Below are 19,328 nucleotides of genomic sequence, written 5' to 3' on the forward strand. Positions count from 1 at the left end.
ATTTTAACCCTCTCTTGTTTCATTGTACAAATGTTGTGGCGCAAACTGATATTTTGGGCTGATTCAAAGTAGGACCACATGATGTCATGTCAGTATGTTTCATTTCATCTTTCTTTTTTTTTTCTCAAAGCGGTATTATTGTACACGTGGATCATAAATATAATCTTGTGACCACCACATTTTTTGAGCTTGGAGGTGACGCGATTTTTTGTACCAAATCGTACAAAATGCACATGAATAATCCTTTTAAGACGACCACGAGACATGTCTCGGTTGAACCTTATTTATTCATCCGTATAAATGGAGGTGGTAACGGGGAATGATGTTTGTAGAACCAACTCAGTAATAATTATTTTTTACTTGCATTAAACATAATTTCGATCTTTTATTTGTTAGAATTAATCAATAACGAATCGATAACAGATGACTTGAAATAAAATAATAAATTTATAATTAATCTTAACTTGAAGAAATAGCAAATAAATATACTAACCAACTGCAGTATGTGCATAATATCATAAAAATATAATAAATGTTATGCATGTGTAGGTTATAATTATAAATATTATAAAATTAAATGAACGATTAAGAAAAATATAATCTAAATTTGTTTTATTGATCAATATAATACAAGTCGGAAAATCAAATAATTAAGCAGTTTCACAAGAAAAAAATATAATCCATATTCATTTAGTTCACTATCTTTTTTATATTTCAATTATTAAAGTTGTGCTCTAGAAGTCGTTCATTAAAGGAAAGAGAAGAGAGAGGAGGTGAAGAGTGATCGGATCGAACCTGACTAAAGTCATTTACCTGTTTCAAAAGAGAAAAATAGAGGGGGAACGGAGGAGAAGAGAGTGAAATCATTCTAAAAACTTTCCGATTTTTATCGCCCATGTCAAAGTGTAGACATAGTAAACGTGTTGTTGATCCCTTCCTCCTCTTGCAATTCATTCCCTCTACTTACAAACTCTACTCTCCGTTCTTTGGACCACAATCTAAGCCGATTTTTTTTTAAATATCCTCCAAAATAAATATTTTATTAAAAATAAACAGGTCCCAGTCAAATTTTTAAAAATAGTCAAACCGCGGATTTTTTCCGCGCCCCGAAATTTTTATTCCGGACCGTGGAAAAAATATGTGCCCCAAAATTTTTTTTTTTTTTTTTGAATTTTTATTCCGGGGCGCGGATTTTTTCTGCGGCCCGGATTTTTTTTTTTTTTTGGAGAAAGAAAATATTGTTTTTTTGGCCCAACTTTGCACCTTTGGTTAACATATCAAAACACCTTCAAAAATCATGAAAATTTACTGACATACATTCTTGATTTCATAGAATAAGACTGTGAAGTTTCATACAAAATTTCAAAACAGATCGTAAGATATCAGCTCTCAAAAATTGCCCGAACTGCTAAAAGAGTGCTTCTGAGCCCAACTTTGCATACTATTGATAAATGTTAGTTGTCAGTTATTTATCATATACAATATTAGTAATATGATACACATTTTGTATAAACACGTACTTTGTGATATAATGTATGCATATTTTTGTTATTATGCAAGTTGAGATTTTAGTTAGATAATAATTATATGAATATTCATGGTGAGCAGGTTCCAATTTTTTTTATTTTGTCTCCATTGTGCACTTGTGCCTAGGGATGCACAAAAAGCTCATGACTCGAAACTCAGTTCAAAATTAATTCGGATTCAACTCACTAATAACTCGAGTTGAAACCGACTCAAGTTAAAACTGACTCGGTTGATTTATGAGTCGAATCCAAATTACCTCCAACTCGGTTGAACTCACACCAAGCTCTAATCTATATATTTCTAATTTTTACATCCCTAAACCTTATACATGTTTGCCACAATCTACTGCATTGCCGCTTGAAACTAAAAAAAAAATCATCGCTTCTCAAACGACTAAACCTTATATGTTTGGTAATTTTTAATTATGTACTATTTTGGTGTTTTCGTAATTTTTAATTATGTATTGGACATTGTCTTATTATGTACTGTCTTCAATTGTGTATTATTTTGGCAAACTATGTAATATTTTTTGGTTAGAATTAAATTAGATTGTCTCATTATGTACTACATTATGAGTTACGAGTCGACTCACCTCGACTCGAGTTGCTCGTGAATTGATTCCAAATTGGAGAGTCTGACTCAAAACTGGATTAGTAACTCTGACTCAACTCGGCTCATGAGCAGCCCTACTTGTGCCTCATTTTAAAACTTTAATAATTTTAAATTAAAACTTAAATGTTAAATATGATCTATATAATTTTCTCTATGCATCGATACGAGATTATGACATTTTAACTTTATTTTGATTGGTATCAAGAGTTTACAAAAATACATTGATGTATGATAATTTTTTAACTTATTACTTCATATAGAGTAAAATTTATTGTTTTATGTGCATGTAAAGACATAATGTATATCACTTTTAACTATTCTATTTTGATATATAAAATTTAGAATTTTCTTTATTAAAGAATAAAATAGTAGAGGTATAATGAAATCACATAAAATGGAAGCATTTGAACTCTCCTTATTCAAGTTTTGTTTAAAAAAATTATTCATGATTTTAAAAGATTGTCTTTCAGCTTCCACATAAATTGATTTCCTTTTTATGTTGTGAATTTCATACAAATTATAAGTAAATATAACCAAATTCTTAGTATAAAAATACACACACTAATATACTTCATTCTTACTGTAACTAAATTTGTTAAGGGCCTGTTCGGATGTCAAGGAATTATATGGGATGTGATTTGACGGGGATGAGAATCCATTTTTGAAAAAACGGGAACCCATGAGTGCGGGAACACACAGGATTAATTATGGGAATGTGTTAAAATGGGTGTTCGGTTGTACCAAGGAATTAATTGTGGGAAGTCTTATGTTATTTCTAAAATATTTGATATTTTACAATTATTTTTGTTAATAACATTATTAGTAATGTAATTAAATAATATAGATTAAAAATTAACATAACACTACTTATTACTTATTACTTTATAAAATATAAATATTTTTATAATTAAATAAAATAAGAATATAAGAAGACGGGTACAAATAAATAAATAAAATATTTATAAACAAATAAAAAATAAGATATTAATAATTTTTAAATTATATATATATATATAAAAATATTATATGTACCACGGACAAGTTATTTTTAAATTGTTAATAATTATTTTTATGTACCACGGACAAGTTATTTTTAAATTGTTAATAATTATTTTTATGTACCACGGACAAGTTAAGAAAGCATTTAAAAATTTTAATTAGTAGCTAAATCTAATTTGATATTAATATGATAAAGTAGTATAATTATGCTAAGAAACATAAACTTATTATAGCAGCAGCTGCTGCTCCGGTTGGGAAAAAAAAAATGAACTCTGACTCAATTTAATTTATCCCATTAGAATAGTGATTTTGAAAGAGGAAAAGCAAAGCACATGGGAACTTCGTAGGAATTTAATTGGGCAAAACCTTGACTGCCGAACACCCAATGGGAACAAATGACTAAATACTGTTTTTTCCCATCAAACCCATGACTAGTGGATTGAATTCGGGTAGGGTACGGGTACCTCGGGTACGGGTAGGGCGGGTAGTCGGGTAGGGCGGGTACGGGTAGGGCGGGTAGTCGGGTAGGCGGGTACGGGTAGGTCGGGTAGGGTTTTAAAAAAGTGTACCCTACCCGTTTCAAACCCGTGCCCGTCCCGGGTAACGGGTACGGGTACCTCGGGTACGGGTAGTCGGGTAGGGCGGGTAGGGTACGGGTATTTTTTATTTTTATACTGTTTTTTAGTTTTTTTTTTCTGTTTTTAATATTATTTTTTTCGGCGGCAAAATAATTTTGAATTTTGAATTTAAAAAAAACGGATAAACGGGTAAAGGGTAATGGGTAAACGGGTAAAAGTACACGGGTAAAAGGGTAAAGTAGGTCGGGTAAACGGGTGCGGGTACGGGTAAAACGGGTGCGGGTAGACGGGTTTCGGGTACGGGTAAAACGGGTACGGGTTGGACGGGTTTTTTCCCGAATCATTGAGTCCGGTCCGTCTCAAACCCGTACCCGTGTACCCGTTTACCCGCCTATACCCGGGCACGGGTACGGGTACGGGTACCTTGGGTAACGGGTACGGGTCGGGTAAAATGGGTCATACCCGTTCGGGTAAAAGCAAACCACTACCCATGACCACCGAACAGGGCCTAAGTGATTGTATGCATGTTCAATTTTGTGTCAAAATTGTAAGTAATATTGTGGTATAAGCAATTCAAGCAACCTGCATACTTTTGTTTAGATTTTCTGTAACTTTTATCAGTTGATATATTAACACTTTGTGGAGCAAGTTTAAATTACAGAGCTCAATTTTTTTTTTTTTCTAATAAAAGATGTAAGCACGTTATTTTCATCCAATGTGCAAACTTGTCAAATGAAGTATAAACGCTTTTAGATTGTGTTTATATTTTAATTATTTATTATATTAAAATAGAATCGTGCATAAATTTCCTAAATACTTTTGCAAATAATATAATTATACGTGCGTTTAACTTTACGTGAAGACTGTATATAATATTCAGAAATTAACAAATTGAAGCCACCGTAATTTAATTGTCGAGATATTTTCTAATTTTGCTCACTAGGTATAAACACTTTGGGTAGCAAGTATAAAAATCAAATTTATCTGAAAAATAGCACAACAAATAGACTACAATATAATGTGGTACTATTTCAATCCTGCAGGCCGGAAGAGCAAAAATAATCATACATGTTATTTTTTATTTGAGTAAAAAGTAATTTGAATTTAAGTTTACCAAAGTGATTTGTGAGTTAAATCTCAAAATTATCAGGCTGATTTAAAAATGAGGAATCAAAATGACAATTTTAAAAATAATGCATCTTTCAATTTTTTATTTATTTAATATCCAACGATCTAGAAATTAAAAATAATGCAACCGCTATGCTCGTGAGGTCAAATTTATCTATTTTACTTGAATTCAATGTTAGAAACCAATTCAGTAATTTTGAAATAAAATTTACAGAGTTCTTTTATGAGGTCGAGCTCACCTACAGTTACTCTCCTGTCCTTGAAAAATCACAAATCACAAAACAGATACATAATATTTTAGTAAAAGAACACATGGTAGACACAGACCATGCCACCTTGCATGGCATTTTTCGGAGACAACATTCCAAACTAGTATCCTTATACAACCCTTTTTATAGCAAAACATAAACATGGCTCTTTAATAATTGAAGGATTTACCAGTAAAATTTTACATTCTGTAAAAAAGTACAGGAAAAGAAACAGAAAGGTGAAAAAATACAAGCAGAAAGCTGCCCGGCCACCGAGGCAAGGCGGAGACAAAGGTAGGAGGAGAGCAGACTAGATTATAATGGAAGCATTTAATGCTACCAGGCTGGCCTGGCAGTGAAAGCATTAAATGCTTTGCCGGATCATGATAACTGTACCCCTGCTTGTTTTGTGGGCCTACACCTTGTATTTTGCTTTTCCTTTTACCTTTTGAGATTGTTAGGTGTTGTGCTGCTAACATCGTCATCAATTAGGTATGTAATCAAAACTTATTTCTAATCATGATATGACCCAGCCTTTTTAAGTTTTATCACATGATCATATGAATATTATTGCAAAATTTGAGAATAATTTTACTCTAATTAATGTGACGTAAATATATTTTTTTGTCATGCATTTTAACTCCTTTTACATCCAATTACCCTATTATGTGTTGAAGTTATTACCTTTCAATAATTCATTCAAACCAACTGAGGGACGAATCTTTTTTATGCTAATGAAAGAAATATACTACAACCGAAGAAAATAAAGCAAACTTATAAGGAAAAAAAATAAGCTGCTAAACGGTATAATTAATACTATGTTTATTGTCAAAAATTGACAACATAGCCACTAAAATAATTAATCCAACTTGAAACAAAAAAGAGAACTACAGCAAAAGAAGAGTATGGGGGTCTCAACTAAGTCTATATATTCTCACTATATCATTCTAAGCACTTTGCAAAACAAAGTACACAAAATATAAGCAGAAGATGATATAATAAAACAACACACTATAGCTCAGAGAAGCCAGGAATAAACACCGCTGATGAAGGATTGAGTCAATACCCGAACCACCGACACGGGTTCAGAGCGGTTCGTTCTTGACTCAACCCCATCGGATCTCTTCCTATGCATCCTCTACTATATTTCTGAACAAACTCTATACCAAACACAAACAATCAATCATGATATAGCTAATTTATTGCAAAAGTCCTTTTATATTGTTATCTTTCTTTATGGTGCGGCGGCGTTGTCAACTGGTGCAAGAGCAGATTGAATCTTCTGAAGAGTGCAGGTGAGGAGGTTCCTAACAGTAGTAACTGACTCGCTAGGGAACTTGCCATTTGGTGCCTGAGACAGTATCTGAAAGGCCACGGTGACTAGCGATCCCGGCATATTGTTGTTACTATCAATGTTGATGTTAAAATTGGTGTTATCATCAGGCTTTCCAGTGGCTGGATTGTTGTTGGAGCGACCGTCAGGTAGGATCACAAACCCTGAAGGAAGGAGAGCAACGTAGGCAGAATCACCACCGCTCATCACGAGTTGCATGGTGGAGCAATCAACTGTTGTGTACACTAGCATTGCGCCCGAAGCATCTATGCATGACTCCTGCAGGATTAGTGTGTCCTTGTGATTTCCAGCATTATCCTGCATCCCCCAGGAAAAATAACATCAATGAGAATGATTTCAATTTAAATCTTGAATGATAATCACATGATACATAAATGACAAACTGCTGTTTTGAAAGTTCAGTACTGATTGATATAAAATCATTACAAATATATATATATATATTGATGTCAACTACAAAAAACTAAAAGTTTTGATATCATTGTAGTCTATGATTGCAAACACATGATCCAATTCAGTTACAAGTAATAAATTACATGTTCTCTGTTTTTTCTTTCTTTTAGGTGCTGAATAGGAGATAAGGCCCTGACAAGTGACAACACCATAGGTTGAACAGCAACCAAGTAGGACCCCCAGCAACTGTTATTATAAAATGTTCCTCTAATTTTGTCGGGTAGTAAATTTTCTAGATGGTGACATACAGAAGTAAAATATGTAGAAGAGCAAGATAATTTCAATTATCAACTCTTTCTTTTATTTTAATTTTCTCAAATAAAAACAACCTTTGGTAGAATTCGTTTATCATTTTCCACTTGTCAAAAACCGCCAAAATCAACAAATTCAGATTGCCAACCAAAAACTAAAGCCATCTTGTTTCTTGTCACTTCATTATATAGAAATCAAGGTGACATAAAACAAAATAGAGATGTTTTTTACTTGATCATTTACAGCCAAACAAACTGAATTAAGGGTTGCACAAATGGCAAGTACCTTAACAAATCAGTTAATCTGATATATGAAATCAAAATCTAAGCAAAGACCTTCAAAACAAAGGTATAGATAGAACTTACATCGACACAAAAAATAGAAACCGCATTGCCGGTGTGTTGCCCCTTGGCAATATGGTGCATCTCATGCATGAACCCATTGCACAATATGTCCCAATTTCCACGGAAGCGCTCATTGCGCAGGTAGTCAAAAAGGCGTTGTGGTGCCACCGGAAGCCACAAAGAAGTAGAACAAAGGAGCACAACACCAGGCGGCTCGCCCGGGTCACTGGTGGCCCGCCGTGACAGCACTCTTACATCTCCATTTGATGTTTCCCACCCTTGCGGCAGCCGGTCCCACTTGCGCATTCCCGTATTGCATACCCCGCTACAGAAGCTATCAGTCATTCGTTGCGCCAGCTTGAGCAAGCTGCCCTGCCCGATTTGAGTTGTCACTGGTTCATGGCATGACATAAATATTAGATATATTTATAGTATGAGAAGAATTGGCACACAAAATAAATTAGGTTAACTTAAAGTACTAGTATTGCAAGCTAGAGTACCCAACAATTTGGACATGAGCCATTAAGTACAACAAATAAATTTCATCTAAAATGCAGCTTTTACTTGAAAAGAAAGATATTAATACTATGTTTTATTTGAAATAATTAACAACTAAAACATATTCTTAGTTTTTACTTAGCATTAAAAGTTTGAGGAAGACAGGAAAAAGACTAGCCACCAGCAATCTGTACCATTAGTATCCTTTTGGTTTAGCAAACAGCCTACAGCTTGGACCATGTTAAACAGCCTACTGTGTTTCATTTCAGAGAGGGATCAAAAGAAGGAACAGAGGAAAACAAACCAGTGGGGGCAGAGGACATGAGGAATGCAAGACACTGGCATTGTCGCTGTAGCGTAGCTAGCCACCGGCGTGCACCAAAGGCAAGACCGGACCGTACCAGTGGCTGGTACAGCTGATGTATTTCTGACTCATCATACTCCACATGCTCCACCCAGGTTACCTGTTCATGTTTGAACCGATGTCAGTAATGATTTACAATTTCTTTTATTTATGTTTTCAACATAGTATTTTGAGATAAATATAATTTATAAAACATAAACATGTTTTAACAATAACAGCTCTGGTTACGTGAATAATTCAGACCTATGACTCTATGAGGCTATGACTACGACAAGCTCCCTTTTTCCCTGGTCAAGGTTTGAAAAATGAATCCAAAGTAAAGCTTCTAGAGAAAGTTATCTGGACCCCATATTTTATTCCAGCAGAAAACAGGGTATAAAATTACTCGTTTGAACTAAATAAATCAGAGGCAATAAAAGGTGAAGAATGTGTTTTCCATGAAAAGTAAATGTGTTTGAAAGAAAATAAAAGAACAAATCACATAAGTGGTATTTTTACTGGTAATTTCAAGAAAATATGCCTCTATAACGATTGTTAATAGCTATCATACCTTGATCCATAAATTATAATAGTTATTTAAAAAATAATAATAAATAAATTCTTTAATTAATTAATTGTCACTATGCGGCCATCACATTGCCATACTTCTAAGAAAATAAAAAGTATTTTGGGAAACTTTAGTCTTTGAGGTTGACCTGTAAAAAAAGGCAAAGCTTCGTTGGCACAATAAGGTTCACAACATGCTATGGACCGAGTCTAGAAAGAGATTGAACCTGGACACGGTGGCAGAGCAGCCAGGATACGCCACCACAAAAGAACAAACCGTACCAGAACTTCGTAAGTCGTAACTCATAATAAATAGTGGTGGGCATTTAGAGAGCGAAATGGTTGATCTCTTTTCAAAACCTAGAAGGGTAGGATAGAGCGTCATGTGGGTGTAACCCCTTTATTTTCAAACTCCCCAATTTTAGGGAGACTGGACCCATCCGTGATGTGACAGCATGGCTGACAAATTAGGGTTACGAGTGGTTTGTGTTCATTTAGGCTTAATTATCAGAACTGGTCAGATGTTTTGACAAACTTTAATCAAAGATTTTATAAACGAGGAAAATTGTTTTAAATTTCTTAGTTGTATTTGGGTGCTTGTGATAATGCTTTGATTTGTTTCCCTTTTACTACTTCATTATTTGTAAGCAAGACTTGATACTTCCTTTCATTTTCCAAGTGCGTAGTGATAAGAATATACAATATTTCATTAAATTAAAAGAAGATAATAATTCATTATCTAGAATTTAATCATGCAAAATATATTATAAAATATACTATCTTATATCTTGTGCAATATTTTAAGCACTAAAAATTTATGCAACGATATAATTGTAATGTCCGCTTAAGAAAGCTAGTACAAATTAAAAAAAAATGATATTATAGTAAAAGTTTATGCATTTTTTAAGCAATTTTATAAAATAATCATGTTCTCATAATATATTTACAATGCTAATACAAATGCACTTTTAGAAACAAACCCCAGTGAGTCAACTTAATATCAATAATAATGGAGAGACCATTTTGGAGACCATGAGTGATGAGTCCTTTGTCATGAGGTAAGAGAAGATATTATAAACTATTACAGGGAGGTCAAGCAAAAATAGTATGAAAGATGGGTAAAAAGACCTCCGTACGTATAATAATAAATTGCCTACAGACTAGAGAGGTAAGCATCAGACCTATAGGTGCCATAGGATAGGAGAAATTAATAAATACAAGAAGTGTTTAACGAGGTACTTATATAATTTTTTAAATAAACATAGTTAGTCAACCGAATCTAATGCAGGGATTCTGGGAACTGAAGAAAAGGAATGGAAACTTCTGAGTTTTAACAATTATTAAGAAATAGAGAGATGCCTAATGAACGGAAACAAAATATATGTATATATATATATATATAAGTGTAGTAGGGTTTTAAGTCTGTTGGTGAAGAAAGCTAAGAAAGAGACAAGCATTTAATGCACGTAGACAACAATGGTCAAGATGCAACTTCCAAGTTCCAAGGAGGAGAGGAACCAAACCATCCACAGTATTACAGAATAATATTATTAAATTACAATATGGAGAACAAATTAAATTAAACAGCCAATGAGACATAATCTCAATTGTCATTATTTTCCTTGTTGTAATAAATTCTATATTTGATCCGAGGACGTTCAACTTTTAAAGAAAAAAATTTATCTTTTCATTAATATTTTATCAGAAAAAATAGATGAACATGCTTGTGCTCAAATATCCGCACAATAAATAATTATTCACCTCAGCAATAAATACTTTTATACATAGATATAAATACTTCTATGCATAGATATCGATACTTTAGAAAAAAATTTGAATTGTGAAATTTTTATGATCCCCACAAAAAGTTATTTTTCCACATATAATTTTCAGTAGTTCCACCTGTGAATACAGTGCAGGTACTGTAGCATAGGTACTGTTATCAGCGTCTTTAAAATAAATCCTCAAATAACAAATTTGCCCCTTTTCCAACCCATCTCGTTCGCCTATAATTAATGTACGCGTTATAAGAGGGTATAAGGTACCTCTGAATCTCTTTTGACTTTCATTCCATGTCAACATTACCGCCTCATAAATTGTATGAAAATGACAATATGAATAAATATTAATAGCTGATCTATTTTAGAGGATTCTTATGAAACATATCTTTCGACATTAGTGTGCTGAAGCGACCACTATATTTAAAGGGAGCTATTGTTTGAAAAAAAAAATTACGTGTATGCAAAATAACAATAGGCAAAGGGTTCAAACAAGATGGAATGCATCAACATGCCTTGATTGTCTGTGGCCTATACCACACATTTGTTCACACAGGATATGACCACATACAATCATAAATCCAACCACAGTGCATTTTTTTACCTTGTATAATACGTTGGTTTTACAAAAACAACGGAAAGCCACAAGGCAACGGTAAGAATATGGATAACAATCTGTATATCTTAAATGAGCACACTTAATAGTATACGATGCTAATTAATTAAAGGCAGAATCCAGAATTTAATGTCACGGAAACCAATTGACTATTGCCCCTCGGATTTACAACATATATTAATTAATTAATAACCATCTCCTAATCCGTGTCTTCACAAAATCACTGGAAATTGTCGACCCTATGACCAACTCAAAATAAACTAAGCTCTCACATTACCACTCCCTTTACATACAAATGAATGGAAAAATGGGATGATAATCATAAATAATCAATGAAGACTAATGATGTAATTATTTTTTTTCTTGAGGAAGAAAGAAGAATGGAAGTATTGTTGATTGCTTTTTCTACACCTTATTTTCATCTGATAATTTTCTAACGTGCACTACATAAATTTCGTCCTATACTATTGCAAAACGTATTTAGGACCATCAATCAAACATTTTACATCTGTATATCAACACTAATCAAAATGTAGAGAAAGAACATATGCATAATACTAAATAGAGAGATAAATTATGTACCTTGGAGAAGCCATTGGGCATGTCTTGCACGATGCAACCAGAGGGGAGACGGCGGCATGATATGTACTCGCCAGAAGATGAATTTCCTCTTGCACCATCAATAGAGACATCCACCACAGCCCACACCCCTTCGGCATGCTGCTTACAAAACCTCAGAAAGGTCATCTCTCGCACCGGCACAAAAGGTGATAGAACTTGAATATCGGCACGCATCTACATTGTATCAATAAAGACATGCATGCTTATGTATTAAGACAATTGAAGGCCCAGATTTTAATATAAGATAGCTATAACATGCAAGGAAAAAACGGTAAGATGTATGAAATTAAATGAGGAAAGTAGATTGACACAGAAGGCAGGACATGTATGGTTTCTTCTGTGATTTAAATTCATGGAAAGACCCACGGTAATTTTTCATTTGTGTTCTAAACATTTGCTATTTTAGCAACTCATTGCTCAGTGGACCACGCGCATTGAAATACAATCCGGTGTTTATGCTTCTACTAGAAAGTACCGTTAGAATCCAACAATTTTATTCGGCTCATAACCGACAACTCCTAACACGTAACGGCCGACATCAGCATTAAAAGATAAGATCTTTTTCTCGGATAAGTTTCTAGGCTTTGATTACTTTCTCCTATTATGTTGGCTTCATATACTTAACCAGTAAATGTCGGGATTCTAGCAGAAAGTAACGTAAGAATCCGCCAAGGTTATTAAATACAATTCATAATTGACAGATATTCCAGATTTCTAAAGGCCGACACCATTGTTTTTTAAAAAGGGACCTGCATCTTACATTAATTTCAAAGTTATGATTAATTATTTTCTCTAGCAAATTCTGTTTAAATCCCGATACTTAACCAGCAACTGATGAGTAAATCAACAGGCAATTATTCACTGAAAATTATTGAAGTTCTTATCTGCTAAGAAGGGGGAAGATATTGTGCTCCAATGAAGATATATATATATATATACACACACAAATTAAATTGTTACAAAAGAGTTTATACTCAAGTATTACTTGGCGTAAAAACTTGTTAAATTTGCTGAAAATAAATTACTTACTAGTTGAACAGTTCCATTTCTGGTTCCTCCCACGCCACTGGATATCACATCAGTAGTGGCAGCTCTGGATATCATGTAAGGAAACATTTCTTTCCAACGATCCTATAATATAAAAATTTATACTAGTATCAAAATAAACACTGAAAATGATCCATAACACAGAATGCGTTCCAAATTTTTAACAGTCAAGTGGTAAATGCTTAGATAGAAAACTCACAGGTTCCATAAGGGTCTCAACAAGCGCAGCACTGTTGACCACAACCACCCCCGCATCTCTACTCGCCTCCGACACATGCCCTGCTTGCTTAGCCCCATTCACACGAGGGAAAACTCGGGTGTACTCATCAAAATTCAATGCCTCAGGTCCACCATCAAGGTTTGGTACCCAAATAGGATCATTGATTTGAGCAACCTTAATCAACTCCTCCATTGCTGCGAGTGCTACCTCCAAGAAAACGCGCTTCTCAAATGACCCCTCAACATCATATGGATGCTTCATTTGGTCAGTAATGTTCTGATTTGGTATACTAGCAGATATGAAATCTGGCATGGCTGGTAAGGTTGGTGCCACAGCAGATCCAAACCCAAGAAAACCATTACTAGTGCCCATTCCTAGTTCAAGGGATGAGCAAGACATTGGAGGCATGGGACTTGCAAGAGAAGAGATTGGTCGGCCAAGAAATTTCCCAGCAAGTGCGCAAACCCGGTCTAGCTCGTCTTTGAGGCGCGCATTTTCGACACGCAGGTGTTGTTCTTCTAGTGAGACCTCCCCGAGCATGGCGGTCCCGCCACAGTTATTGCAAATTGGGTTTTTCATAGCCTCATGCATTGTCATGTTTTCAGCACGCAGCTTGTCGTTCTCTTGCCTTAACAGGGTGTTTTCGTGCCGCTCAAGTTGTGTCTGCCCCCAAGAAAATGTAAAATTAAATTTAGTAAAAATTATTTAAAATTTGGATGATTCAAAAAAGATTTTCTTTTATTAATTTGATTATTTTACCTTCATTTGTGTGCGTCGATTCTGGAACCAAAACTTGACCTGCCTAATTTCAAGGTTAAGCCTTCTGCTGAGTTCCAGCCTTTGCTTTTCGTCTGGATGGGGGCATTCCTTAAACACACTACACCCAGGAATTTTTTTTGAATTAACTATATTTGATTTACTTAACAAAGAAGAAAATAATGAAATTAAACTTATATATTGTTTTCCAAATATAATTCTTACGATTCAAGCTCTTGAATTTGCTGAGGTGTATGGCGGTGGTACCGCGTCCTCTTGCTGCGAGAATTCGGCGGTTCAAGCTCATCGCCAGAAGCACCATCAAGGTTGTCACTACCCGATCTGCTTTCGTTCTCATCTTCTCGGGTTCTCCCGATCGAATCGCCCTCTCCACTTCCTGCACCGCCACTTCCAGTTCCACCTCCATAACTTGTCACGATACTCATATTTCCTTGTGTTTCCAGGTTCGTTTGCTATAAAAAAATGATGGATAAACAAGTTCCAAATGAGAAACGAATTAGAATAATAAATAAAATAAAAGGACGAGAGTACTAACTACTAAGCTTGCATATTGGGTCTTACCAGACCAAGAGAGAGGCCAGGAGAGCTGAAACCAGGTTTAGACACAAGGCGTACCGGTTGGGAGATTGGGCTACCAGAAAACGGTATGGCACCGGATCCCCCATCAAACATCCCCCCAAAATTCATTAAGAAATAAAGTTGCTAGTTGAAATGATCACCTCTTTTTGGAATTTATCTTGTAAGATTCTAAGATCTTTTAGGATGGGTTTCTAAAGTACACTATGAGGAGATAAAGGAAGTTCTAAAATATTGGAAGGAAGCGGTGAGGCAAAAGTAGAAGAAAACTTAATTACAGTATAGATTGAAACCAATAGAAGCGTAAAGAAATGGTAAGAAAGAGGGCAGGGGAGGCAAAGGAAAGAATTATATTTTGTCTCTTTTATTTTCCTTTTATTTTTTTCTCTTTCTATTTTTTTTTTTCCTTTGAACCAGCTGCCTCCAAGTCCCTCTCTCCTTCTCGAATAAATAAAAAGAAAGTATGGGCAGAAAGAAAGAGAAAGAAGCTGAGCAAATCTAGACCGCTAAATCAACCTCCTTCTCTTCCCGTCTCCCTGCTAGAAAACTTAACCCTAAAAAACGATAATACTCAGAAAACCTAAAGAGAAGCTCTATCTCTCTCTCTCGGAGAAGGGAGATGGAGAAGAAAAATTAAGACGACTATGCTTTGTTATTCTCTCCAATTCTCTGTAGATTTCTTCTCTACAGAAGAGAGAGAGATGGAGAGGAGAGAGCAAAGATAAAAGCTGTACACTCATGTCATGTGGACTCAAACCGCGCTATTCAATAACTCCTCTCTCTCATAAGTTATCGTCAGCAATAACTACCAGGATTTTCACCTCAAATCCGTACACGCAGCCAAAGTAAAAGATTGGAATAAAAAAAAGAAAACAAAAGAGAAAACTGTGTGAATAAAATAATCCAGAATATGTGAAGCAGTAGTCTATACGGAGAGAGAGAGATAGAGAGAGAGAGAGAGTGCCTAATAGTCAACTTGGTCATGGCCCCATACCCTTGTTTTCAGACTGACAACGAAGTGCGACAAAGCTTATTTTTGTCGTATTTCTTTGCCTGGATTAACGCCAAAAGCAACCCTTAAAAAGTCAAAAATGTTTTTTAAGCAAAAAAACCTCAAATCTGAACCAGGATCCAAGCCTCTCGGACTCAAAGTCTTGACATTACCATACCTCACCTTACCTTACCTCTCTTTATTGCTCGTTATGTTAGGAGAGGCTTGAAAGAGACCGCTCAGAGAAAGAGAAAGAAAGGAGACAGAGAGATAGGTGGAGAATTCAGAGTTTGAAGTCTGAACGCGTAGAGAGAGTACTACAAGTCGACTATGGGATAAACAGGGGGGATGGGTCTAGAAACGGCCGTGGGGGTGTTAAAATTACGAGACTGCACCCGGAGCACAGGGGCAAAGAAGGAAAGAAATAAGGTGGGAGGGGTAAAGGCAGTAAATGCAATGCAAGGTGGATTGATACGGTGAGCTGGGATGGCGCTGAGTAAATGTTGAGAGCAGCGCGCACGGAGGCTCTCCGAGGGAGCTTGGAATGGGTCGAGGAATGATCCTTGTGTTTTTTCTGTACACTGCATGTGGCACCTGGGCATGCATGTATCCGTGTGGCGGGTTAGGGTTGGAATTCTCTCTGGATATATATATCTCAAGTAATTTACAAGTTGTGTTGTCGTTTGTTAGCTTATGACATTAGAATTGTCTAATTACAGTTACACAAGACAAATTTGTGTTGAGGGAGGGAAAGAGTCATTTTTGAAATTTGTAACTAGGTTTTGAGTTCTGACTTCTGACCCATTAATTAATATAAGAGGAGGAATCTACTTACAATATTTGGAACTTATAATATTTTACAATAATTTGGTTTTGTAATTATAACAGTTTGAACAGTTGATCCAAACTGATCAACATGATATCTATATTAAAATGTACTTAAAGATAAAATTTTATATTTTTTGAATTTTGTACTATTTATTAAATATTTTACAAACGGCTTTTTTCTGTGGTCCAGAATTATCTAAAAAAACAATAATTTTGTAAAATACTTAATAAATAGTAAAAAAATTTGAAAAAAATGTAAAATTTTACCTCCAAACACATTTTAATATAAATATTATATTTAACGGTATGGATCGACTGTTTAAAATTTTAAAATTATAAAACCTAATTGTTGTAAATATTGTAAGTCGATCCCTCCTTTTAATATAATTAATTATTTAGAAGCTGTGAAATCGTGTCGTCATTTAGAAGTATGCTAAAAGAAAGTCTTGGTATAGATCGATGATGATATGGTAATATTAATATGTTGGGTTTATGTTATAATTTTTTTTTTAAATTCAAAATGTTTTGAATTCTTAAAAAAAAATATATATCGTGTATGTGTTTTCTATTTTAGTAAGTGTCGGTAAAACAACTATTATCTCATTAGATATTTTTCTAATCAAACATACGCGTATTATATTAGTATATTGAGTAGAACTAGGGTGTTCTTAAGTTTACTGAGTTCATTGGTGAACTCAAGTCTAAAATTTATTAAATCGGCTTTAAATTATGAATCCGAACTATTAAAATTCACTTACCTTACAAATGATGCGTCTACAACTCTACATGTAAAAATTTTAAACATTCAAATTAATGTAGTATAAAGACAAGCGGTCAAAAAACGTTCAAAAAATGAATGCATTAAAATTAATTTATTAACATTTTAATTTTGACCGATTGACTTTATACTAAATTAATCCCTTGGTTAACTCAAGTCTAAAATCCGTCAAATCGACTTTAAATGACGAATCTGAACCGTTGAAACCTACCTACCTTACGAGTGATGTGTCTACATGTGAAAATTAAATATTTGAATTAATTTAGTTTAAAGTCAAGCGGTCAAAATTAATTCTAATGCATTCATTTTTTGAACATATTTTGACCACTTGACTCTATGCAAAATTAAATTTTTTTACATGTAGACGCATCACTCATAAAGTATGAGAGTTTCAACAGTTCGGATTCGTCGTTTAAAGCCGATTCGATGAGTTTTAAACTTGAGTTCACTAAGAGATTTGATGAACTTAAGAACACCCTAGTTCTACTCATGTTTTTTGTGCATGCATGTGTTTCAAACATAGCAAGTATTAATTTAAAGATCTGTAAAATTGTGGGTGAAAAGTTTCGGATTTATGACCGAAAAAATTGTAAACTATGAAATGGGATGTCATCCATCGTTGACATATATACATAATTACATTACGGGTAAGGCTAAGGTACTATGGGTTGCATAGAGACATACGGTGTTACAGCTCAATATTCGAGTTTTTAAAATTCAAACGGTCGATCCGAACCGTTCATCTTGTTCTCCATATTAATATGTGTTTGGAGATCAAATTTTACATTTTTTTTGAAATTTTTTTACTATTTTTTTAAATAGGTAGAAAATCAAATATCCGAATGATGCATAATTTTTTAGATCAAGTGATTTTCTACCTATCTAAAAAAATAATAAAATTTTTCCAAAAAATGTAAAATTTGGTCTCCAAACACATATTCAGGGGCGGACCCACTGTAGCACAGGGGGTCAGCTGCCCCTCTGGATTTTCAAAAATAGTGCTAAAAATCTGGTTATTTGACCTCTGCTCCTCCCTGGAATTTAAATTGCCCCCCTCTACAGTCCAATATAAACTATGTAGCCCAATTCTGTTTTGGCGGACTTAGGTGCTAAGCCCAACTCGCGTACATAAGTCTCTCTCTCGCTCTCTGAATCGCGTGGACGGCTGGACGCGTGACTGAATCGCGTGGTCTCTCTCTCGCTCTCTGAATCGCAATCGCGCCACTAAACCCAACTCGCGACTCGCGAGATTGATCTCGCTCTCTCTGAATCGCGATCTCTCTCTCGCTCTCTGACTCGCGATGGTCTCTCTCTCTCTCTCTGACTCCCCTTTGGATGGCTGAGGCGAAGCCCTTTGGCAAGAGTGGTTAGATATCAATTTATTATTTTTCCATTTTGGTATTTCTTGTTTTCTAATTTGTGGTTGGATGAAAGTTTGAAAGTTCAAATTAGATTTAAATTAGAAGTTAGAGCATTGTAATATTGGAATAAATTAGGGTTATATTTAAGATTAAATTTGTACCTGATTAGTTAATGGGTTTAAATACGAGAAGTTATTTGAATCCGATTTTTGTCCCCCCTCTGGCAGAAATCCTGCGTCCGCCTCTGCACATATTAATATGGAGAACAAGATAAACGGTTCGGATCGACCGTTTGGATTTTGAAAACTCGAATATTGAGCCGTAGCACCGTAGGTCTCTATGCAACCCATAGACCATAGCACCTTAGCCTTACCCATTACATAATATATGTAATACATATTTTCATTATAGAGTACATATTATTATAAAATAATTATAAAGGATATGTTAGAATCATCTGTAATGGTATTATTTTTTGAAATAGTGTTGTTACTATGGATCAAAATGCAATCAAAACAACACTATTTCAAAAAGGGTACTACTTTTACAATTCAAACGCATCTATAATGTTCTAAATTGAAAATTTCAACAAATCCTAATGCAGACTCTGTACATCATATAATGTTGTAAATGGAGAGTTTTGGCAAATCCTAATACCTATGTTGTATATTTCAAGCTTTGTCGATACAATTTCAAAAAATATATGTACACTAGACACTGCAATTACGTCAATTTACAGAGGACAAAAAACTATAAATTTGGTATAGTATGTGGTTAAATTCATAATTGTGTGTCCTGTAAGCTTACTCTTAACAATAAAACATAGTTCATT

General features: G+C 34.5%; 1 protein-coding gene across 3 annotated transcripts; it reads right to left on the reverse strand.

The window, feature by feature from the left end:
- Positions 1-5,936: 5,936 nt before the first annotated feature.
- Positions 5,937-15,829, reverse strand: LOC144567786 (homeobox-leucine zipper protein ROC6-like). Of its 3 annotated transcripts, none has more exons than XM_078317964.1 (9): positions 15,723-15,829; positions 14,167-14,414; positions 13,945-14,062; positions 13,165-13,848; positions 12,948-13,049; positions 11,880-12,092; positions 8,298-8,457; positions 7,517-7,887; positions 5,937-6,743 (listed from the first exon to the last, which is right to left on the reverse strand). In XM_078317964.1, exons 2-9 carry the CDS (start codon positions 14,385-14,387, stop codon positions 6,327-6,329), a joined length of 2,286 nt encoding a protein of 761 aa, XP_078174090.1. In that variant the 5' UTR covers positions 14,388-14,414; positions 15,723-15,829; the 3' UTR covers positions 5,937-6,326. The 3 variants fall into 3 exon arrangements, with proteins under 3 accessions (XP_078174090.1, XP_078174088.1, XP_078174089.1); XM_078317962.1 differs by lacking the exon at positions 15,723-15,829 and adding an exon at positions 14,524-15,612; XM_078317963.1 differs by lacking the exon at positions 15,723-15,829 and adding an exon at positions 14,498-15,405.
- Between the last annotated feature and the right edge of the window lie 3,499 nt (positions 15,830-19,328).

This window comes from Carex rostrata, chromosome 16 (genome assembly GCF_964058835.1).
Source record: "Carex rostrata chromosome 16, lpCarRost1.2, whole genome shotgun sequence".
In the NCBI taxonomy this organism is placed as follows: Eukaryota; Viridiplantae; Streptophyta; class Magnoliopsida; order Poales; family Cyperaceae; genus Carex; species Carex rostrata.

Bases quoted from the DNA above. Each gene is read 5' to 3' on its own strand.
- LOC144567786 (XM_078317962.1), bottom strand. From the start codon at position 14,649: ATGAATTTTGGGGGGATGTTTGATGGGGGATCCGGTGCCATACCGTTT. The intron at 13,050-13,164 runs GTGAGTTTTCTA...TTTATATTATAG, and splicing joins TTGAGACCCTTATGGAACCT to GATCGTTGGAAAGAAATGTT. The intron at 12,093-12,947 runs GTAAGTAATTTA...GATACAATGTAG, and splicing joins GAAATGGAACTGTTCAACTA to ATGCGTGCCGATATTCAAGT.